At 37.4% G+C, this 25,867-nt stretch overlaps 1 protein-coding gene across 1 annotated transcript in view; it reads left to right on the forward strand.

Moving 5' to 3' along the window:
* VPS8 (VPS8 subunit of CORVET complex) overlaps positions 1-25,867 on the forward strand; it is a 308,471-nt gene that overhangs the window by 207,898 nt on the left and 74,706 nt on the right. The window contains 4 exon segments of the mRNA XM_032630703.1: positions 12,980-13,000; positions 13,002-13,061; positions 14,645-14,814; positions 17,768-17,933. Of these exon segments, the coding sequence (XP_032486594.1) occupies positions 12,980-13,000; positions 13,002-13,061; positions 14,645-14,814; positions 17,768-17,933 (417 nt within the window).

The raw sequence follows: 25,867 nt of genomic DNA on the forward strand, positions 1-25,867 counted from the left end.
AGCAAAGCTATACAGAGAAAATCTTACACAGAAGCATACACATACACCTTCACAAAAAGAGGTAAAGGGGGAAAAATCATAAATCCTGCTCCCTGAGACCACCTCCTCAATTTGGGGTGATTCGTTGTCTAAAGGAGGGAGGGAAGGAAGGAAAGAAAGAAAGAACGAAGGTAAAGTATAATAAAGTTATTACAATTAAACTTAATTATTAAGAAAAAGAATTTTTAAAAAAAAGTCATGGACGGATATAGCCCTAGGACAAATGGTGGAAGCTAGAGTATACAGACTAGATGTCACACAGAAGCATACACGTACACATTCACAAAAAGAGGAAAAGGGAAAAAAATCATAGATCTCGCTCCTAAATTCTACCTCTTCAATTTGGGATCATTCCTTGTCTATTCAGGTATTCCACAGATGCAGGGTATATCAAGTTGATTGTGGAGCTTTAATCCGCTGCTTCTGTGGCTGCTGGGAGAGATTTCCCTTTCTCTTCTTTGTTCTCACAGCTCACAGGAGCTCAGCTTTGGATTTGGCCCTGCCTCTTGCGTGTAAGTCGCTGGAGGGCGTCTGTTTTTTCGCTCAGACAGGACGGGGTTAAAGGAGCCGCTGATTCGGGGCCTCCGGCTCACTCAGGCCGGGGGTTGGGGGATGGGGGAAGGAGGGGCACTGCGTGCGGGGCCGGCCTGCGGCGGCAGAGGCAGCGTGACGTTGCGGCAGAGGCCGGCGTGACGTTGCACCAGCCTGAGGCCCGCCGTGCGCTGTCCCGGGGAAGTTGTCCCTGGATCCCGGGAACCTGGCAGTGGCGGGCTGCACAGGCTCCGCGGAAGAGGGGTGTGGAGAGTGACCTGTGCTCGCACACAGGCCCCTTGGTGGCGGCAGCAGCAGCCTTAGCGTCTCCCGCCCGTCTCTGGGGTCCGCGGTTTTAGCCGCGGCTCGCGCCCGTCTCTGGGGTTTGCGCTTTCAGCCGCGGCTCGCGCCCGTCTCGGGGGCTCGCGCCCTCAGCCGCGGCTCGCGCCCGTCTCTGGGGTTCGCGCTTTTAGCCGCGGCTCGCGCCCGTCTCTGGAGTTCCTTTAAGCAGCGCTCTTAAACCCCTCTTCTCGCGCACCAGGAAACAAAGAGGGAAGAAAAAGTCTCTTGCCTCTTCGGCCGGTGCAGGCTTTTCCCCGAACTCCCTCCCGGCTAGTCGTGGTGCACTAACCCCTTCAGGCTATGTTCAAGCCACCAACCCCAGTCCTCTCCCTGAGCTCCGTCCAAAACCAAAACCCGAGCCTCAGCTCGCAGCCCCGCCCGCCCCGGTGGGTGAGCAGCAAGCCTCTCGGGTTGGTGAGTGCTGGTCGGCACCGATCGTCTGTGCAGGAATCTCCCCGCTTTGCCCTCCGCACCCGTCGCTGTGCACTACTCCGCGGTCCCGAAACTCCCCCCTCTGCCTCCCGCAGTCTCCGCCCGCGGAGGGGCTTCCTAGTGTGTGGAAACTTTTCCTCCTTCACAGCTCCCTCCCACTGGTGCAGGTGCCGTCCTTATTCTTTTGTCTCTGTTTTTTCTTTTGCCCTACCCAGTTACGTGGGGAGTTTCTTGCCTTTTGGGAGGTCTGAGGTCTTCTGCCAGCCTTCAGTAGGAGTTCTGTAGGAGTTGTTCCACGTGTGGATGTATTTCTGGTGTATCCGTGGGGAGGAAGGCCATCTCCGCGTCTTACTCTTCCGCCATCTTCCTGCTGAGAGCTTTTGTTACGAATGGATGTTGAATTTTGTTGAATGATTTTTCTGCATATATTAAAATGTTCACATTCTCTTTGGTTATTTTGCTAATATAGTACATTATTTTGATTGATTCTTGGTAACAAACCATCCTTGCATTTCTGGGATAAACTCCTTTTTGCTCTTTTTATATAATGTTGAAGTCAGTTTGCTAATATTTTGTTAGAAACTTTCATGATTATGTTCATAAGGGATCTTTGTGGTTTTCTTTCTTTGTTATGTCTCTGCTGGATTTGATTTTAGGACAATGCTGGCTTCATAAAATGAATATGGAAACATTTCAGCTTCCTTTATATTCTCAAAGGATTTGTGTAAAATTGGTATTTTTATATTAAATTTTTGGTTGAATTGTCAAAAAATATAATAGGTACTCAGTAAATATTTCTAGAGTGAATATAAGTCAAGGATGGAGGAATTCCATTTCTGGCTAAGAGGAGTTTCAGAGACTGCATTTATCCTCTTGCTTACAACAACTAAAAAGTGGACAAAATATATGAAATAGTGGTTTTCAAAGAAATGGATATCAGGCAGTACAGGACAGTAATTCCTTAGAGACAGGAAATAAACAACGTAAGCCCTATGTTTGCCCCAGCTTAATGTCCTGAGAGAGTTTCCAGGCAATAGCAGGAAGGGGAATCCCAAGAAGTTTCCAGCATACTCATTGATTTGAGGAGTTGGAGTTGAGAGTCAAGAGACAGCAAGGTGGCCAGAGTTTTTAGGGCAAGTATGAAGAGAGAGAACTCTGGAGCAATCAGAAGGCCTCCCTCAAGTATAAGTACATGATCTGAGGAAACTACCTAGGTCAGGGAAAGAATCACCTGAAAGGATTAGAGGGAATAATACCCATATTCACACAGGGCCAACAATAGAGTCTTATTCACCAGTAAGGTCAGAAGAACTCATAATTCACAGAACATTGGATAGAGTACTCAGAAGTACTCAACAGTGGGAAACAGTTAGCCCTAGACTAAACATAGCTCCTGTCATGCCTTTCAAATCTTAAAAGCAAGACCTAAAGGATCAGACCGTTTCCATGTAATTTAACTACATCCCAGAACAAAGCTTAAAAATATTTTGAGGAATACAAAAATATCTAGGTTCCAACAGTGTAAAACTTTACAGTATATGTATGACATTGAATTAAAACTGAAAAGGTATGCAAAGAAGTTGGAAAATAAAACCCAGATATGACATTGGATATTGGAATTAGCAGGCAGGGACACCAAAGCAAAAGATTAGTGAATTTGAAGACATAGCAATACAGACTATCCAAAATGAAACACTTAAGAGAAAAATGAAGCAGGAAAAAAAAACAACAGAGTATCAGTGAGCTGTGGGACAATTTCAAGTGACCCAAAATACATGTACTTGGAGTCCTGAAAATAGAGAGTTGGAACAGAAAAAAATATTTGAAGAAATATTAGGTGAAAATTTCCAAATTTATTAACAACTGTTAGCACAGATCAGTAACCCCAAACTCAAAAACATGAAGAAAACTACAAGGCACATTATAATTGCTCAAAATAAAAAATTAACAGAAATCAAAGAGGAAATCAGAAGACACCTCAAGACAAATGCAAATGGAACACAACTTTCCAAAATCTGTGGGATGCAGGAAAAGTAATCCTAAGAGGGAAATTTATAGCAATACAGGCCTTCCTCAAGAAACAAGAAAAATTCCAAATAAACCTAACCTACCACCTAAAGGAATTAAATAAAGAAGAACAAACAAAGCCCAAAGTCAGCAGGAAGAAAGAAATAATAAAGATCGGAGAGGAAATAAAATTGAGATCAAAAAAATAATAAAAAAGATCAGTGAAACCAAGAGCTGGTTTTTGAAAAGATAAACGAAATTGATAAACCATTAGCCAGTCTTACAAGAAGAGAGAGGATCCAAATAAAATAAGAAATGAAAAAGAAGAAATCACAACTGATACCACAGAGATACACAAACTCATAATACTACAAAGAGTTGTATGCCAACAAATTGGACAACCTAGAAGAAATGGGCAGATTTCTAGAAACATGCAACCTGCTGAGACTCAATCAGGAAGAAACAATCTGAACAGACTGATCACAAGTAGTGAAATTGAATTTGTAGTAAAAAAAAAAAATTACTCCCAACAAACAAAAGTCCAGGACAGGACAGCATCACAGGGGAATTCTACCAAACACATAAAGAAGAGCTAATACCTATCCTTCTCAAACTATTCCAAAAAATTGAAGAGGAGGGAACACTCTCAAATCCCTTCTATGAGGATACCATTACCCTCATACCAAAACCAGACAAAGACACTACCAAAAAAGAAAGTTACAGGCCAATATCTTTGATGAATATAGACATAAAAATCCTCAACAAAATATTAGCAAACCAACAATGTATAAAAAGGGTCATACACCATGATCAAGTGGGATTTATTCTGGAGATGCAAGGATGGTTCAGTATTTGCGGATCAATCAATGTTATATACCACATTAACAAAAGGAAGTATAAACATCACATGATCATCTCAACATATGCAAAAAAAGCATTTGACAACATTGAACATCCATTCATGATAAAAACGCTCATAAGAATTGGTGTAGAGAGACTTTCCTGGTGACGCAGTGGTTAAAAATCCACCTGCCAATGCAGGGGATGTGGGTCCGATCCCTGGTCTGGGAAGATCCCACATGCTGCGGAGCATCTAAGCTCATGTGCCATAACTACTGATCCTGTGCTCTAGAGCCCATGAGCCACAACTACTGTGCCCACATGCCACAACTACTGAAGCCTGCATGCTCTAGGGCGCACGTGCCACAACTGCTGAGCCCACATGCTGCAAGTACTGAAGCCCATACCTCTAGAGCCCGTCCTCCACAACAAGAGAAGCCACTGCAATGAGAAGCTAGCGCACCAAAACAAAGATTAGCCCCCGCTCACCACAACTAGAGAAAGCCCGCGCACAGCAACAAAGACCCAGTGCAGCCAAAAATAAAAAGAAAAGGTATAGAGGGAACATATCTCAACATAATAAAAGCCATTTATGACAAACTAACAGCTAACATCATACTCACTGGTGAAAAGCTGAAAGCCTTTCCTCTAAAACTGGGGACAAGACAAGGATGCCCACTCTTGCCACTTGTATTTAATATAGTATTGGAAGTCCTAGCCACAGCAGTCAGACAAGAAAAAGAAATGTCTTTTTAGGCATCCAAATTGGAAGGAAAGCAGTAAAACTGTCACAATTTGCAGATAACGTGGTACTATATATATATATAAAGCCCTAAAGTCTCTACCCGAAAAACATTAGAACTAGTAATGAATTCAGTAGTTTCAGGATACAAGAGTAATATACAGAAATCTTTCACTTTTCTATACACTGATAGTGACCTATCAGAAAAAGAAAGTCAAAAAAAAAATCCCATTTAAAATTGCATCCTTAATTTCTCTTTCTGATCTTTCATTGTTAGTGTATAGGAATGCAAGAGATTTCTGTGTGTTAATTTTGTATCCTGTGACTGAGCTAAATTCATTGATGAGCTCTAGTAGTGTTCTGGTGGCATCTTTATGATTTTCTATATATAGTATCATGTCATCTGCAAACAGTGACAGTTTTATTTATTCTTTGCCATTTTGGATTCCTTTTATTTCTTTTTCTTCTCTGATTGCCGTGGCTAGGACTTCCAAAATTATATTGAATAACAGTGACAAGAGTGAGCACCCTTGTCTTGTCTTGTTCCTGATTTCAGAGGAAATGCTTTCAGTTTTTCACCATTGAGAATAATGTTTGCTGTGCATTTGTCATATATGGCCTTTATTATGTTGAGGTGAGTTCCCTCTATGCCCACTTTCTGGAGAGTTTTTGTCATAAATGGGTGTTGAATTTTATTGAAAGCTTTCTCTGCATCTCTTGAGATGATCATATGGTTTTTATTCTTCAATTTGTTAATATGGTGTATCACATTGATTGATTTGTGTACATTGAAGAATCCTTGCGTCCCTGGGACAAATCCCACTTGATCATGGTGTATGATCCTTTTAATGTGTTGTTGGATTTGGTTTGCTAGTATTATGTTGAGGATTTTTGCATCTGTGTTCATCAGTGATATTGGTCTATAATTTTCTATTTTTGTGATTTCTTTGTCTGGTTTTGGTATCAGGGTGATGGTGGCCTCGTAAAATGAGTTTGGGAGTGTTCCTCCCTCTGCAATTTTTGGGAAAAGTTTGAGAAGGATAGGTGTTAGTTCTTCTCTAAATATAGAGAAGAATTCTGGTAGAATTCTGCTGTGAAGCTATCTGGTCCTGGACTTTTGTTTGTTGAAAGATTTTTAATCACAGTTTCAATTTCATTACTTATGAGTTTTCTGTGCATAATTCAAAAAGGCACATGCACACCAATGTTCATTGCAGCACTATTTACAGTAGTCAGGACATGGAAACAACCTAAATGTCCAACGACAGATGAATGGATAAAGAAGATGTGACTCATATATACAATGGAATATTACTCAGCCATAAAAAGGAACGAAATTGGGTCATTTGTAGAGACGTGGATGGACCTAGAGACTGTCATACAGAGTGAAGGAAGTCAGAAAGAGAAAAACAGATATCGTATATTAATGCATGTATGTGGAATCTGAAAAAATTGGTGTAGTCACTCTTATTCACAAAGCAGAAATAGAGACACAGATGTAGAGAACAAACGTATGGATACCAAGGGGGAAAGGAGGAGGTGGGATGAATTGGGAGATTGGATTGACATATATACACTATTGATACTACGTATAAAATAGATAACTAACGAGAACCTACCGTATAGCACAGGGAATTTCACTCAGTGCTCTGTGGTGACCTAACTGGGAAGGAAATCCAAAAAAGAAGGGATATATGTATATGCATAGCTGATTCACTTTGCTGTACAGTAGAAACTAACAACATTGTAAAGCAACTATACTCCAATAAAAATTTAAAAATAAATAAATAAAATTGCATCAAGAAGAATAAAATATCTAAGAATAAACTTAACCAAGGTGAAAGACCTATACTCTGAAAAATATAAAGCATTGATGAAGGAAATTGAAGAGGATACAAAGAATTGCAAGGATATCCTGTGTTCTTGGATTATAAGAATTAATATTGTTTAAATGTCCACACTACCCAAAGCAACCTACAGATTTAATGCAGTCCCTGGCAAAATACCTACAACATTTCTAAAAAAATTTAATTTATTTATTGGCTGTGCTGGGTCTTCATTGCCACGCCCAGGCTTTCTCTAGTTGCAGCGAGTGGGGGCTACTCTTCGTTGTGTGCAGGCTTCTCATTGTGGTGGCTTCTCTTGTTGCAGAGCACAGGCTCTAGGCACGTGGGCTTCAGTAGTTGTGACGCACGGGCTCAGTAGTTGTGGCTCGCAGGCTCTAGAGCGCAGGCTCAGTGGTTGTGGCACATGGGCTTAGTTGCTTCACGGCATGTGGGATCTTCCTGGACCAGGGGTTGAACCCGTGTCCCCTGCATTGGTAGGCGGATTCTTAACCACTGCATGAAGTCCCACCCACAACGTTTTTCACAGAACTAGAACAAATAATTCTAAAATTTATTTGGAACCACAAAAGACCCCAAATTGCCAAAGCAATCTTGAGAAAAAAGAGCAAAGCTGGAGGTGTCGCACTCCCAGACTTCAGACTATACTGCAAAGCTGCAGTAATCAAAACAGTGTGATACTGGCACAAAAACAGATGTATGGATAAGTGGAACAGAATAGAGAATCCAGAAATAAACCCACGCAACTACAGTCAATTAATCCACGACAAAGGAGACAAGAATATACACTGGAGGAAAGACAGTCTACTCAGTAAGTGGTGCTATGAAAAATGGCCAGCTACATGTAAAAGAATGAGATTAAAACATTTCCTCATACCATATACAAAAATAAACTCAAAATGGATTAAAGACATAAATGTAAGACCTGAAACCATAAAACTTTATAGCAGAGAACATAGGTAGAACAAAACACTTTTTGACATAAATCTGAACAATGTTATTTTGGATCTGTCTCCTAAGGCAAAGAAATAAAAGCAAAAATTAAAAAATGGGACCTAATTAAACTTAAAAGCTTTCCCACAGCAAAAGAAACCATCAACAAGAATAAGTACAGACTTTCTTTTTTTTGACTCTCACCTTCACATAGGCTTGCCCCTCTAGACGTGAGTTCCGTCTTGTTTGCTGCTTTATCTCCACCACCTAGCACGGTGCTTGGAACATAGTATATACTCAGTAAATATTAGTTGGCTCAACCATCTAACGTCTCTGAGTAGTCCTCTGCATTTTATAAAGCACTTTTGTGTTCTTTATCTCCTTTATCTCTGTGTACATTATGCTGGGGAAGTAGTGGTATCCTTGTGGTTCTCAAGAGGAAAGTGGCATTCAAAAAATTAAATCATTTGCCCAGTTATTAAGTGGGAGCATTAACCTGGGTCTTCTAACTCCAAACTTTCGGCCTTCTGTACCTAACACCAACCATAGTGTTTTTCATATCTACCTCACTTTATCAGGTCCCTTGGGGAGAAGATATTTAGATGCACATTTATTTAGGTGCATAATTGCTCAGATATTTACAGTTTTTCCAGAAGAGACATTCACCTGATAAGAGGTTCTCAAAGATCTTCCTGACCTCTAAATATTTATTCAAACTGATACTTGGGACCTGAATTATACATGTTTCTTTCAGGAACATTAGGTGATAAGTTAATATTTTTAAGGGACCATATTTATGTTATATACATTCTGCACTGCTGGCTCTTATGGATCTTTGCTCTATGGGGAAAGTAACGTTTGGCTTCTGAGAAGCTGCTCATGACTGTTATATGGAAGGAATTAATACACACAAATGATTTATATGCTAACCTGCTGTGGGCATTATTCATATTTTAAAGTAATGCTTGATTAGTAAAAATTTTAATTTTATAGCAAACCACATACATGATACAATAAGTATCAGAAAACAATAGGGATATTGCCATTTGCAACAACATGGATGGACCTAGAGAATATTACACTTAGTGAAGTGAGTCAGACAGAGAAAGACAAATACTGTATGATATCACTCATATGTGAGATTCTAAAAAAATAATACAAATGAATCTACATACAAATCAGAAACAGACTCACAGACATAGAAAACAATCTTATGGTTACCAAAGGGGAGAGAGGAGGGGAGAGGGACAAATTAGGAGTATGGGATTAACAGATATAAACTACTATATATAAAATGAATAAACAACATGGATTTACTGTATAGCATGGGAAATTATATTCAGTATCTTGTAATAACCTATAATGGAATATAATCAGAAAAAAAATAACTGAATCACTATGCCATGCACCTGAAACGAACACAGTATTTTAAATCAACTATAGTTCAATTTAAAAGAAAGAAAACAATAGGGAAAAAAGTGCTCATCACATGTTTTTTAGTGTGCTTTTTAAAAAACAAGTTTATTTGAAGTATCTAAATGTGCTCTTCTTTTGTAGTTTATGAACAAGTTAAAGAGAAACCTCAGCAGTTATTTATTGCTGAAGAATCCAGCTGACATATTTGGAAAATAATTTGAAAAGCTAGTGTATTGTGTACATGCTGTGCCAGAAGCCTTGAGCTCCCTTTTGCGTTGTATAATTTATATGTTGTCCCAGCATGAGGTTATTTTCATGATTTTGCTTTTAAAGTATGCATATTACAGTGAAATGTACTGATATAAATATAGACATGACCTATAAAGATTTCTTCCTTTTCCCAGAATTTAACATTTTCAAGACCTCTTTATTCCCCAAACCACCCTGTTATAAACAAGGGACAGAAGTTTTCTGTGCTAGAGCTATGTTCATGTGTATTGTGTATGTGTGGACGTGTTATAATAGCTATTACAACGTGTTTATAATAAAGTATTACACTCTCCATTGATACTTTGAGAAGTAAATGTATTTACTAAGAGCTTGACCAAAAACATAATTGAGTGTAAGTTCAGAAGCATTAACATGGTTCTGTTTTTATGCAAAGAAAATTAAAAGATTATCTTGTGAGTATATGGCTTGAGTTGTTCTGGTAAAGAGTTAGTCGGAGATATCTGTAGTCTTGTCTTTTGCAAATGTTCTGCGCATGTTTCACAGGTATCTTTAGCTCAGTGAAACAGATTTCCCCAGTAAATTTAAGTGATCTGTTCAAACCCAAAGTAAACTTGTTAATTAGTAAACAAATGTGTAGTTATTCTCTACCTTTGGTTTCTTCAGCATAACCTCAGCATCAGGGACCAGGAACCTATGGCAGATAATCTGGTGCTGCTCTTGACCAGCTAAAAGTACTGAAAACTGATCTTATTTAGAAACCACATCTATCCAGTCTTTAAGAAATAACATCAGAGCATAGAAGAGAGAAAAACAGCAAGTCCTAAGACTATGTTGTAACAAGTACAGGAACGCAAATTTCTTCTCACATTTCTGAACCTGTCTCCTAAGTTTTCCTTGCTCCACAGTCTTTTTTTTTTCTTAACATCTGAACTCACAGTTACTGTACCAAGATTTTAATAATCCCTACTCCCTAATAAGTAACCAGAAATGTTACCTATATTTTCCAGCATACATTAGTTTATCATTTAGTTATTCATATTTGTTACTCATCTAGTAAACATTAATGTATTATTTAGTTTATTAGTTTATGTGTGCATCTTTGGGAGACCAGTGTAGTGTTATTTAAAAACATAGTTTCTGAAGTGCCTAGATTGAAATCCCAGCTTATCTGCTTAATAGTGTTGCGTTCTTAGAGAATTTTACCTAACCTTTCTGAGCCTGAATTTCTTCATTTATAAATGTTCTGGAAGGAATTCAGTGATGTGGTATATATAAAATGCTTAACATTGTACTTGGCGTAACTGCTATGCAGTTAATAAATAGCAGCTACTTTTATCATTACTGTATAGTTGGATTCCCCTATTTAGCATGGAAGAGACATTTATGTCATATATAACCTCACGTTACAGTAAAGTAATAGACTTGACATACACATTTATTAGCAAATTTTTATAATTCCCAGCCTAGCCAAAGGTGCAGTAAAATGGGCACACAAATGTGCTGATGGAGATAGAAATTGCATAATACAACTTTTTGGTAGAGCAGTTACGCACTACAGTTGACCTTGAACAACGTGGGAGTTAGGGACGCTGACCCCCCTGCTCAGTCGAAAATCCATGTATAACTTTTGACTCCCCCAGAGCTTAACTACTAATAGCCTACTGTTGACTGGAAGCTTTTCTAGTAACATAAACAGTCGATTAACACATATTTTGTACATTATATGTATTGTTACTGTATTCTTATAATAAAGTAAGCTAGAGAAAAGAAAAAGTTATTTAAAAAATCATAAAGAAGAGAAAATACATTTACAGTACTGTACTGTATTTATCAATAGCCTAAGTTTACATCATCTGTTTACAAGATGAATTGTCTGTCAGTACCTACATCAATATTATCTCATATGATACAAAACTCAGTTGATACTATATGTATTACTAACACTAGACATTAAAAATGAAAAGATAATGTGAAAAAAATTCATATTTACAGGTATGACAATTCATGCATTAAAAGAAAGAAGCAGCAATATTATTGTCTTATGGTAGCCTAGTGTAATCAATACGGTTACTTCACGGTAGCCTAGCCAATACAGTAATGAATGAATTGTTATAAAATTTTTATGGCATTAAAAATTTTTATGATATTATAGTCATATTCATAATACAGTATTGGAACATTGTTAATTTTTTTAAAAAAACATCCTACCTGTGATGATAGGCTGATATACAGTTTCTCCAATTACAGGAGAGACAGAGAGGGAGAGGGAGAGGGGCATACTATACAGTAATGTAATTCTTTAAAAGCAAAGTTATAAAACAGTAAGAAAACTAACAGATTATTAATTTTATATTAAATATCACTCACCTTATGCCTATGTAAGAATAGATTAGTGTCTACATATATTTTATGCATTCATGACAACCCTAATTTTTTCGATATTTCTTGGCTACATGGTTCATCTGTGAGTTTTTTCATATCGCAAATCTGAAAAAGCTTTTCCTATATATTTATTGGAAAAAATCTGCATATAAGTGGACCTGCTCACTTATAACCCATGTTATTCAAGGGTGAAGTATATATATCAATACCCATAAAAATACTTTGAGTCTGTAATTCATCCCCTTTCTTGAAATCTCCTCTTAAGAAAGACTTAGAGATTCAGACCAAAATTTACAGCCACTAGCATAATAGTGAGTGGGACTTGAATGTGGGTTATGGGGAGGGAAACTTAAATCCCCGAAAACAGAGAATGGTTGAATAACACATGGCATTTTCACATGATTCATACTCTTAATATTACAAAGTATTTGATAATATGGGAAACTGCTCACAACATACTATTTAAGAAAAAAAAAGTTACGAAAGTATTATGTGAAATACTCAAATTTTGTACACTAAGAAATAACATCCCTCTCTCTACTTCCCCAGAAATAATACTGGAAGAATATATCTCAAAAAATCAAAAGTGTTTATCTCCAGGTGGTTGGATTTCAGTTCGGTTTTATTTTTGTACACATCAGTGTTTTTTCAGATTGTGTACAATAAACAAGCTGGCATCTGAAAAGCATGGAGGGAAGATTGGGTGTCTAGGTATCTGTTGTTTATCAGTAGCGACTTTATTGAGAAAAGCTTTGGAAAACTGAAAGTCGCTTGGATTCAGAAACTCATCTCCTAAACTGATGTAACTTAGTTGGCTTGGACCAGGAGGTGGCCAAATGTGGGTCACAGGAGGAGTTGGACAGATTCTGAGTATTCATGAGTACTTTGGTTTTAATGTAGCAGATAAATAAGAGCTCAAAAGGGGATAAGTGATGTTTAGTAAGAAGGAAAGGAAGCTTGCTGCAGAAACAAAACCAGAGTGAAATTTAATTAGACTTGCAAAGACAGTTGTTAAGCAAGGGGCTTGGATCATTTAAATTTTATTTATTTTTCCAAAATATTTTTGATGGCCTGAGGAGACAATGTGCATTTCCAGCAGAAGGTTCATGGAAGAATAAATATTTTGTGACTGTAGACAAATACTTAAGAGTATTTGGCTTTTTTCAGATAATTTATATTTTAAAGTAATTTTAAATAGCAAGAATAGAATTGTAATTTTTTGCAACTTTTTTCTAATTAGGACCCAGTTTATGGAAAAGGAAAAACTTGGAGAAATCCAGGGACTTATTCTGGGAATGTTGGATACCTTTAGCTATGAACAGGTAATACTTTCTATTCTAAAGCCCATTCTAAGGTAGAAAGAAGCTATTCTTTTTTCTTTGCACCTATACTTTTTCTTTAAAATTACCATCTGTTTAGTGGAAGTTTTGATAGATTGAAGTGTATGGCTTTTTAATTTTTAAATTTCTCTTGACCTTAATTAATATATATTTTATATACACATACACATTATTCTGGAATGTGGAAATGCATCGAGTCTGGATTCATTTTATTCTTTTGATTCATTGGCAGTGGGACATATAGTTTTTTTTCCAAATGAAAAATGTAAGATACTTTCTTGGAAAGTAATGGAATGCAAGATATAACTCATTGAAAAGGAAGCATGAGTATAGAAAAATTGCAAAATAAATTAGTGTTCTTTTAAAACATTCTGAAAACAGATAATTGCTACTAACCAAAAATGGTCATTAGTCTTCCCTTAACCCAAAACTGCCTATAGCTTTAATTCTCAGAAAGAGCCAGCTTGGTATACAGATTTTTTCTTCATGTACTTCAAAGTGACTCATGAAGCCACCTAGGAAAAGTGCCACTTAGGCATGTTAGATACACTGTCTGCTTTTTAGTAGAAGAAAAAAGAAAAATTTGGGTGATAGAGCTTTTCTTAGGATGTTATAAGAACTGCAGTTTTGCTAAATAAGCATAGCCCAAGGAAGCTGATCCCCCTTCAGGCACAGACTCCATGGCGGCAGAAGGAAAGCTGAGTGCAAGACAGAAATTTTTTGTGAACTTTGGAAGAGGAGGAAAAGATGGGTTGATTGGGAAGAATTAAAACAGACCATTAGAACTGAAAGTTCTGCGTTATAGATAAAGTTAAAGGACCAGGCTGTGTAGCAGGAGGATGGGCAGTATATCTTCCCTTTGGGACTGACAGAAAAGAACCCAGCTGCACACTGAAGTAAGTAAACAATAGTTTATAAACACAGAGAGCCTTAAAATGACTTGATGTGATAGCTGTGAAATAACTTTATGTGACTTAATGACAGATATCACAGTCTTGAGTAGATTCAAATGGCTTGTAAGTACTGATCAGGAAACAGTGATCTCTCTGCCCAAGGGAGATGAAAACCGAGTAATGGCCATTAGCTTTTCCAGTGAGAGGTTACTGTGAAATATCGCCATGGAGGCAGTTTCTATTTAAAAAATCAGGGATTTCTTTTTATTATTTGTTACAAACACAACTTGGAGCCTTCAGAGAGAACTCATTATATAAATGTATAAATAAGTAGATTTGGGTTTATCTAGTCATCTGAAAGCCATCAGCACTGAATTAATCCCACAGAATGGCAGAGCACACATTTCTCAGCAGTAACTGGTGAGAGCCTTTTAATAATTATTTTGAGAATCTTGATGTATGCACTTATCAATACCCTGCACATTAAAGTTAACCACTTAAAGTTTGGGGTGTGTCTGATGTTTATTTGATCAGTTTTAATGCCTTTATAGTATATTCCAATTCAGTTGTGGTTGAAAATGAAACAAGTGCTATTTTCCACTCATCTCCTCTGTCTCTTTCACTTTATGAACAATTTTTTGTTGGCTTATTTTTTATTTTGGTCTTTCATAGACCCTGCTGGAAACGACGACTAGCCTTCTAAACCAAGATCTCCATTGGTCATTGTGTAACCTGAGAGCTTCAGTCACCAGAGGACTGAATCCCAAGCAGGATTACTGCTCTATTTGTTTGCAGCAGTACAAGAGATGCCAAGAAATGGCTGATGAAATTATTGTCTTTAGGTAAGAAAGGGAAGGAAATGTGACACATATGGTGTATGTGCGTGTATGGTATTGCCAGGCAGAAATACATGTGGACACACAGCCCCAGTCAATCGTTCTGCCAGTGAAACAAAACAAGGCAAAGTTCCTGCCCTTATAGACCTTACATTCTGCATGGGAGTCAGGAGGAAAGGGTGTTAGGGTGGTCAGGCGGTAAATAAATACAGAGTAATAAGAGCTATGGAGAGAAATAAAACACAGGGTAAGGGGATGGAAAGAAGCAGCATTCAGGGTGAGAGTACTATTTTAAGACACTATAATGAGGAAAAACATGTCTAAGGAGGTGACATTTGAGCAGAATGAGAGAGGTAGGAGTGAAGGTTCAGAATATATTTTAAGGGAAGTGTTAACTTGGTGATGTATTAGATGTGAACTGAGAGGGAAAACATCTTCGGCCTGAGCTAACTGGATGAATGTGGTACCATCCTCTAAGATGAGAAGGAACAGGCGTGAGGAGCTGGGGAAATCAAGAGTCTTGTCTTGGAGATGTTAGGTTTGAGATGCCCTTTAAACATTCAAGTAGGAATGTCAGGTAGACAGTTATTCTAGTCAGAGACATGTCCTGGAAATATAAATTTAGAAATCATCAGCATGTAAATGATATTTAAAGCCACAGTACAAAAGAGAAAGGAAGTTTAGTGCAAAAAATGGAAAGTTTGAATCTCAGGAGAGGAGACAGCTCATCCAGAATATATGGATAGAGGCAATATAAGATGGACTCTGGAGCCAGACTTTAAATCTTGAGTTCAAATCCTGACTCTGCCACTACTAGCTATGAGACTTTGACAAGTTATTTCATCTCTTACATCTTAGTTTCTTCATCTGTAAATTGGGATACCTACTTGATAGGGTTTCATGAAGATTAATGAGATAATTTACATAAGATACTTGTAACCATGCTGACATATAGTAAGCACTATATAAGTGTTGGCTTCTGTTATTACAGATACAGGAAGATAGGTAGATTTGGTGGGTTGGAAGAGGAAGTAGTTTTCATCACACAAACAGCCCATTCATTCAACAAGTATTTATTGAGCACCTACTATATGCCTGGTACTGTTCAAGGGGGTAGGGTACCACATGAACAAACAAAGGTTTCTGCTTTTACGGAGTTTACACTCTAGTGAAAGAGGCAAACAGACAAGTAAAAATGCCGGATGGTGACTAACACAGAAAAAATAAAACATGTTAAGTGCGATATATAGCCTTTGTGGGGAAGATATTTTATGAAGAGTGGTCAGAGAAGCAACACTGTTAAGGTGATTATGGACAGACATTTAAAAATTATTAATAAAAAAGGTAATAATTACCATGATAAAATAAAACATGTAATAGAGGAGAGGAGAACGTTGGGGAGCTACTAATTTATAAAGAGTTATTAAGGAGGTTAAGTAACATTTGAGTAGAGACCTAAAGGAAGTGACCATGCAATATCAGGGGGAGAGTGCCCAGACAGAGGATCATCAAGTGCAGAAACCATGATGCAGGTGCTAGGCATACTTGATGGGTAGTGAAGGGAGCAGGCTAGTGTTGCCTGAGCAGAGTGAAGGAAAAATATAAGAGATGACTTCAGCGGCTAAATCATGTAGGAACTGGGTCATTATAAAGAGTTAAACTTTTGCCCTGAGATGAAAAGCATTGGATGTTTTTGAGGATAGCGTTGACATGATCTGACCTCTGTCCTAAGGATCACTTTGACTGCCGTGGTGAGAATAGACTGTAGAAAGCCAAGGGTGAAAATAGAATGACCAGTTAAACTATTGCAGTAATCCAAGTGAGAGATGGCCCAAGATGATTGTAATGAGTAAGCAGTGGTGGGATTCTGGATATATTCTGAAGGTATAGCTGATAAGATCTGTTTATAGTTTGTATATGAGGTGTGAAAGAAAGAATAGTTTTTGTCTTGAGAAACTAAAGAGTGTAGTTGCCATTATTTAGATGTGGAAGGTTGGATGAGAGTGGTGCGGTGGGGGTGGAGTGGGGTGGAAATCAAGAATTTGGGGCATGTTAAATTTAAGATGCCTATTAAACATCCATAGTAGAGGTCTTGAGACAGGTAGATGAGGTTGAGGAGAGAAGTCTGGGCTGAAGGTAAAAATGTGGCAGTCACCAACATGGAGGTGGTATTTTAAAGCTGTGGAACTGGAAGTAATCACTAAAGGAACAAGGATGGCTATAGAAAGAAGAGTATAGAAGAGAAAGACTACAGAAGAGAAAGGATGGATGGATGGAGGGATATATATATATATATATATATATATATATATATGTGGGGGAAAATAGAGAAAAGGAAGATTATAAAGACTATCGAAGAGAAAAGGATTGATGTCTGAGGTGGTCCAAGATTTCAGGTTGGAGAAATGAGGAGGAATCAGTGAAGATGACTTAGAATTACACTCAACCCTCATTTCTGGAAGGCTTATTTGGTAATTTAGTGTATTCAGTAGGGAATTTCTTCATAGGAATAATGTTAGAATTTCCTGTAACACTGACATTTTTTAAATGCTTATTAATCAAATCACGACTCTTGAATTTGATGAGGCAGACCACTCATGTTATTATCAAATTACTTATATAATTATGATTTTCCCCAATTGACTTTTTTTCAAACTGTCTAAAAATGTTTCATAGTTTGAGAAATTAACGGAAGTTCAACTCATCCCCTGGTGGTTTGTAATCAGAGAACTGTGATGCTGTTCATGCTCATAACTTAAGTGCACAAATACGTGAGTCTGGATTTTAAAAAAGAGAGGACAGCAACAAGTAAATCCCCTTCCTTGTTTCTTAACCTATACCCCATCAGTGCATTTCAGCTTACTGGAAATATTTATCACTTTTAAATACACTCTAACACAACTTAGGTTTATGATTTTATGATAATGAAAAGTGTCAATTGGTTGCCTTCATTTTGCAGCTGTGGCCATTTGTATCACTCATTCTGTCTGCAAAGCAAGGAGTGCACCATAGAAATTGAGGGGCAAACAAGATGGACGTGCTACAAATGCAGCTCAATTAACAAAGTAGGAAAGTTGAGTGAAAATTCATCTGAAGTTAAAAAGGGAAGAATAACCCCATCACAGGTAAGACTTTTTTTCATGGCAAGATGCAGATGGTCTTTTCTTAACAATGTCTTTTAGGCCTGGCCTCATTTTTTTTCAGGTCCTATAGGCCTCAGCACATTTACTTAATTTGCTGTTTCCTGGTCCTTCCTCTATGCCACCCTATCCTGTAGTTGACCTTAACATCACATAGTGAAATTTGGACCTGTTGCTTTTTTCTCTTTGTTTTATCAGCTTTCAGTGTTAAGTCAAAATCAGACCCAGGGAAAAAAAACCCTGACCTTGCTTCTCCTAGGTAACAGTTGACAGAATTTCTACACTCCAGTGATAGGCATTAGTTTATATATTCATCCGATAGATAATGGAACTGTGTTCCAGGCACTGTGCTAAGTGCTGGGGATACAATTATAGACAGGACATTTGTCTTTTAGAGTTTATGACCAATGAAATTATAAACAGATTTTCAGAAAGTGTTCTTAAGTTCTTTCTGACTCTGAATAGTTGGTGTCTTTTCCATCATCAGTTCTGACACCAATTCTGTCAGTTCTTTGGATACCAACTGGATGTCCAATAATGCAATTAAATTCTGACACTAACCACCAGGAATTAGCGTCAGACTCCACAGGTTTAAAGGTTCATTCCCGTAAGACTGTCCTCACTTCAGACACCAGTTACAAATGGAGTGCCCAGATTACATGCTCTTCTATCTGACTTAGGGGTCCCTATGACCCACTCCCCCAGGTTTGATAATTCACCAGAACAACTCATAGAACTTAGGAACAACTTTACATCTACCCATTTATTATAAAGGATACAACTCAGGAATAGCCATATGAAGGAAGTGCATAGGGCAAGGCATGGGGGGAAGAGGGTGCCCGAAGCTTCAGTGCCCTCTCTTGGCATACCATCTTCCCAGTATATCAGTGTGCTCACCAATTCAGAAGTTCCTTGAACCTCAACATTTAGGGTTTTTTATTGGAAGTTCCATTACATAGCCATGATTGATTAAATCACTGGCTGTTAGTGATTAGACTCAATATCTAGCCCCTCTTTCCTCCCCATACATGGGATTGGGGGAAGGACAGGGAGGGGAGAACTGAAAGTTCTAACCCTCTAGTCATGGCTTGATCTTTCTGGTGACCAGCTGCCGTCCTGAAACTATCTAGGGGTCCCCAGGTACCAGTCATCTTATTAGCATTCAAAAGGCACTGTTTTCACTCAGGAGAGTCCAAGAGTTTTAGGAACTACAAGATAGGAACCAGGGACAAAGACCAAATAATATTTTTTATTATACCACAAGTACTTACAGATGAGCTGTGCCATAAGAGCAGATAATGAGTAGACCTAATCTAGACATGAGAGGTCATGGAAGACTTCCTCAAAATGCCATGTTAGCTGTCTCTGAAGGAAAAAAAGAAGATAAAGTTTAAGCACAGGGGTAGGCAGGAGGAGGAGTATTCCAGTCAGGGAACAATATATAGAACAAACAAAGCATCTCTGCTGGAACTAGGCATTGAGTATGATTGGATCTACAGGGTGAAAGAATGGTATTAAATGAAATTAGTAGGTAAACAGGGAGCATATTAATTATTTTTATGTTTGTGGTAAAGAAACAGGAAGACATTGAAGGGCTTTAAAGAAGGAATGATATGATATGATCAAAATAGTATTTTTTTTTCAGAATAGTACTTTTAAAAGAACTGCAGTGCAAAAAATGAATTGAAAGGGAAACAAGAATGGATGTACGGAGACCAAGAATATTGAAATAATTTTGAGGAAAGGAATGGTAACTTGTACTAGGATGGTGGAAGTTGGGATGGAGAAAAGAGTACATATTTGAGATGTGTCTGAGATGAGTACAAAAATCAAAATAATGAATATGGTCCCTGCCTACCTCACTAACTTCATCTCATATCACTGTCTTTCACCTTCTAGATTCAATTATGCTCAAGTTCTAGTTCTGTACTCTTTTCTGCTTTACAGCAGAGATCCTATATTTGAGAGGTAGAATTATCAGGACTCGGTGATAAATGAATTGGTTGGTGGGGGAGACAAGACAGGGAGGAGTCAAAGATAACACCCAGATTTCTTGTTTAAACTCAAATGGATGGTGGTACCATTTACTGAGATGGAAAAAATGAACAAAGAACATATTTGGGAATAAGACAAAGAATTCATTGTTGGAGTTAGAGCTGTCTGCAGGACATACAGGTAAAGATGTTCAATATGTTTCTGGATTGAAAATTTTATTAGTCATCCAGAATGCTTCCTTGCTTGCCTTTAGGAAAGGAAAAACAGGTCCTGTGATTTCTAGAATCTTTCCAAGCTGAATTCAAATGCAGATGGGGGAATCTTATTTATGCAGATACTTAAGGCTTTACATCTTGGGGCACTTAAGTGTTTTTTTCTGTTTCAGTTACATCCTGTTGATAAATAACTTGTGATTACATGTGTATTATTGCCTGGATATTACCAATTAGATGTTTTTCTTTCTTCCTAGATAGTCCTCAGAGGCTAAAATAGACTTTTTTTCCTTTTTTTAAAAAACACAATTTTATATGCAATTATGTATTTTAATACATAATTTATAAACAGTAAAATTCACTTTCTGCAAGTTTTGGCAACCACCTTTACAATCAAGACATAGAGCAGTATCATCACCTCCCTCTAAAGTCCCCCATAGCTCTTTGTAGTCAGCCTTTTCCTCCACCCTCCAATCCCTGGCAACCACTGGATCCATTTGGAGTTAATTTTTAATAGCATGTGAGATAAGGATTGAGGTTCTTTCTTTTGCATATGGCTATCCATTGAATTGCCTTTGTACCTTAGTCAAAAATCAATTGACCATGTATATGCGGGTCTACTTCTAGACTTTCTATTCTGTTCCATTGATCTATGTATCTATCCTTGCTCCAATACTGTGTCTTTATAGTAAATCTGGATATCAGGTAGTGAGTCCTCAAAGTTTGTTCTTCTTTCTAACATTTGGCTATTCTACTTGCTTTTCCATATAAAGTTAAAAATCAGCCTGTCAATTTCTACAAAAAAAAAATCATTCTTGGATTTTATTGGGATTGTGTTGAATATCTAGATCATCTGGGGAGAGTTGACATCTTAGTGATATTGAGTCCAATCCATTAACATGGTATAGCTCCCACTTTATTTAAATCTTCTTTGATTCATTTCATCAGTGTTTTATAGTTTTTGGCATATAAATCTTGTGGTAGTTTTGTAAGATTAATTTCTAAGTATTTGATGACTTTTGATGCTATTATATATTTTACTGTTTTATATTTCTTTTCTTTTTTTTTTTTTTTTTTTTTTTTTTTTTTTTTTTTTATGCGTTACGCGGGCCTCTCACTGTTGTGGCCTCTCCCGTTGCGGAGGACAGGCTCCGGACGCGCAGGCTCAGCAGCCATGGCTCACGGGCCCAGCCGCTCCGCGGCATGTGGGATCTTCCCAGACCGGGGCACGAACCCGTGTCCCCTGCATCGGCAGGCGGACTCTCAACCACTGCGCCACCAGGGAAGCCCTCTTTTCTTTTTAATTTGGCTGCGTCAGGTCTTAGTTGTGGCACATGGGATCACCATTGCAGCATGCGGGATCTTTTGTTGCGGCATGTGGGCCCTTTGTTGTGGCACACGGGCTCCAGAGTGTGCAGGCTCAGTAGTTGTGGCGCTCAGACTCTCTAGTTGTAGTGCATGGGCTCTAGAGCACATGGGCTCAGTAGTTGCGGTGCACGAGCTTAGTTGCCCCACAGCATGTGGAATCTTAGTTCCTTGACCAGGGATCGAACCCACGTCCCCTGTATCGGAAGGCAGATTCTTAACCATTGGACCATGAGGGAAGTCCCTGTTTTATATTTCAGTTTCTAATTGTTCATTCCTAGAATATAAAAATACAATTTATTTTTGCATGTTGATCTTTTATCTAGTGACCAGTGCACCTTACTAAGTTTACTTATTAGTACCAGTACTTTTTTGTAGATTCTTTGGTATTTTATACATAGACAATCATATCAAATGCAAACAATGACTGTTTTATTTCTTCCTTTCCAATTTTATACCTTTTATTTCTTTTTCTCACCTTGTTGCATTGGCCTCCAGTACAGCGTTGAATAGGAATGGTAAGAATAGACATCCTTGTCTTGTTACTGATCGTAGGGAGAAAGTATTCAGTTTTTCATTATTAAGTATAATGTTAACTGTAGGCTTTTTGTGTGTAATCTTTATATCATGTTTAGGAAGTTTCCTTTTATTCCATATTTTGTTGAGGATTTTTTCCATGAAAGGGTGTTGAATTTTAAAGACATTTATACTACGTTAGTTGCCATGTTCCCACGTCCCCACGCCTCACACAAGAAAGACAGTAATCTGTTTCATTGACTTCCTGCCTGCCTGCTCTCAGAGCATTGAGAAAAGGGAAATTATTTTGAAATTGGATCTATATGTCAAAGACAACTTTATTTCTGAAGCTATCCCATTCTGCAGGGCAGGAGAGGCGAGTCAACCTTTTCATTCTTTAGGAAGACCCAAGTGAGATTACTGATCAGATCTTCTTGAAAATCTCTCTTTGATGCTTCCTAATTAATGAAGCAAAATAGAATGAGAACTATCTTGGATTCCTTAAATTTTCCTCTAGCTGTCTGTCTCCTTTGTTTTTCTAGCTAAGATATTGTAAAAAGATCTAGTGGGTTGGTAATGCAAGGAAAGAGAAAATGAAATTTATCAAATACATGCTTTAGATGTGTTTATGCTAATCTTCACAACAAGTTTAGCTGAAGGAACTGTATGTAGCTAAGAGAGGGAGGGCCAGAATTTGAATTCAAGTTTTTAGAACTGTCATCACCCTCAGTTTTCCTGCCTCCAATCTGTTCTATTTTTAGCATTCTGGCTTTATTGAAACCTGACAAAGCTGATTTTTAAAATATATCTATACTATGTTGGCTGTGCTAACTTAAGATTTCTTACCATTGTATGAGCCATTCACATTTTTAATTGTAAGAGAATTTAAAATGAAAATACTAATTCTGTATATGATGGTTTTTATCAAACTTAATTTCATGAAAGTTCTACTTTGCTCTTTTAATTTCCTTTGAAAATCTATCACCCTTGGTTATTAAGTTCCTAACCAGTGCATGGAGAGAAGCGGAGGTTTGTGTCCCAGTGACTTCAAAATGAAGCTGAGGTTGCCTGTCAGCTTCCACCTGTTGCTTTCTACCCTCAGTAGATACTGAATACATTTGAAGCTTTTCACTGCCCTTGTAATGTGATCTTCTGTCAAATAGCTTTTTATTTCATCCTTTTCCAGGACTTGAGATGATTGACTTTTACTTCTTCAATTACTGACTCTGACTCAACAGGATGCAACAGTTACCCTCAAAACTGTGGTTTGGTGGGTACAGTCTTGCTTCTTGCCTCTCTTAATCTCATTTCTGTTTTTCACAACTGGTGAAAAACAAAAATGTGACACATCAATTGCCTCCCAACAGGTCTGCACAGACATGATTGGAGTTATTCCCCCAGAAAGCCTGCTTTCCTTTGGAATAAGCATTTTATTCTTTGAAAGCAAATGAAAAGAAATAACTCAAATTTCTTTCTTTCTTTCCTTATCTCCATTCCCCCTCCACCTCAGGTTTACAGTAGCTCAATCTGAAATATAGGTCCGAAGAGTAGACCTTGAAAGTCTGATTTTCTGTTTTGCTTTTGGTATATATTACTCACAGATAAAATACATTTGAGAAACTAATTTCAACTGAAGTTCTCATCATGCTATTATATTTTCTCAACAAATGTTATTCCAATAGAATAGAATAGAATAGGAGTAATTTTATCTTAGATTATTCTTTTATTAAATTTATAGTAGCAAATAACTATCTTAATTGGCACTGATTAACATTAGAAAAAATTAACTTGCTATTCATTTAAAAAATAAGAATTCTTGGTCAACAGCAACTTGATGTAAATTCAAAGAAGTATAATTGGCAATTTACTAGATTTTAGTTTTAACATTAGTATATTATTAACAGAGTTTAGGGTTCTTGAGAGATAGTAATAAGCTAACACATAACACATTATGTGACAGAAACATTCCAGTTGTTATTCCTTTTAAAACTTCAAAAACCAAGAGCATTTGGAGATTCATTAGAAAGTCTTATTATGTATTGCTTGATATCTTTTCAGAATTGGATATATCATCACTTATCAGTAAAAAGCCAGGTACATTAGTCCAGTATCAGAGTTTTTTGTTTTTTCAGTAAGAGGTAAATATCTGAAGAAGAAGGGGATTGGAAGTAAACATATAGCTGCCTACTCATCCTTTAATAATCACAAAAGGAGAGAATTAAAAGAAGTAACCTGATGTTTTCCCTGGTACTTGGAGTTGGTTTTATTTCTTGGTTTTTAGAATTGTCTAAGAAAATGTTTTGTCTTTTGGGATAAATTTACAAATAAAGTCAGATGGAAGTATTTACAGCTTTGAAGAAATTATTCAGTAAATGACATTTATGCTCACTGGTCATAATTTTCTGTTAACCATTAGGCATTGCTTATTGATTTTGGATTCCCACTATAAACTGGAGATTTGTTTTACATGCCATTTAATGAAATAGAAACACTGGTATTAATGCCCTGTTTTCATTTGTCCATTTTTAAAGAGTATTAGCTCCCTGTTATAAGTATGTTAGATTCAAATTAAATGCTAAAAAATGAGATTTGCATTTTTGGTGATAGCAGCATTTCTCAAAAGAGTATCTTCTAAATAAAACTTACAAATTAAATGAAGATTAATATGTCTCGGAAGTGCAGAGAGGTGATAAATAATCCTAATATAAATGAATCTGTTTGAGGAGATTATTGCCCATTTTCCAATAATCTTGTTGTTATACCCTAGTATTAAGTGATTCATTACTTCAGCCAATATATAATATATGCCTACTTTGGACCAAACACTATTCTTGGTACCAAGTATACACTGGTGAACAACAACAAAAAAATAGTTCCTAACATCATGTAGCTTACCATCTAGTAAGAGAACTAGACAGTAATTAAGTAAACAAACTATCAAACATATAATTTCAAATTGTGATAGGTTTGTGAGTGCTATGAGGGGAAAGAATAGAATGTTATAGGAAGAATAACAGAAGGGAAACCTACTTTTTATTGGGTGGTCAGGGAATATCTATCTGCAGAGATGAAAATAAGACGCTACCAGACCTGGGAAGAACATTCCAAGCAAAAGAGAACAGTAAGTACAGAGGAACTGAAGAGGAAAATGATTTGTTCAAGGAACTGAAAAAAGATCAATCTGGAACATAGTGACTAAAGAGGAACATAGCAAGGGATAAGGTTTAAGAGATAGGCAGGGCCAGATCCTTATTAGAATGTAAGACTCTGGTGAAGAGTTTAGTTTATATTCTTAAAGTAAGAATAAAAAGGATTTAAAACAAGGGAATTCATACCATCAATTGATTGTGACTGTGGAAAATGGATAGACAGCCACACCTCTATTACTGTCCAAGTCTTCACCTCTTTGCCGGACCAGCGTAACAATCAGATTCTTAAGATTCTATAAATATGGTCACTTCCCTTTGATCTAGAAAACGCTTGTGTCCAAGGGACCGAAGGAAGACAATAGTACCGAGAAAGTGTTTCCAGTCTCTGCGTAGAACTAAAGCTTTGCTGGAAATATGGGCGAAGGGCATAAAAAAGTTTTGTTGTCCAATAAAATGTGAAAAAATGTTGAACTTCACCAGTGATCAAAGAAATACCGGTTAAAATAGCAATATGATGCCATTTTAAAAAACTTATTAAACTGGCAAAGTTTTGAAAATAGATATTAAACTGGCATACATTAAAAATACTAATGCAGGGACTTCCCTGGTGGCACAGTGGTTAAGAATCTGCCTGCCAATGCAGGGAACACAGGTTCCAGCCCTGGTCTGGGAAGATCCCACA

Source organism: Phocoena sinus, chromosome 4 (assembly GCF_008692025.1).
Source record: "Phocoena sinus isolate mPhoSin1 chromosome 4, mPhoSin1.pri, whole genome shotgun sequence".
Taxonomy (NCBI): Eukaryota; Metazoa; Chordata; class Mammalia; order Artiodactyla; family Phocoenidae; genus Phocoena; species Phocoena sinus.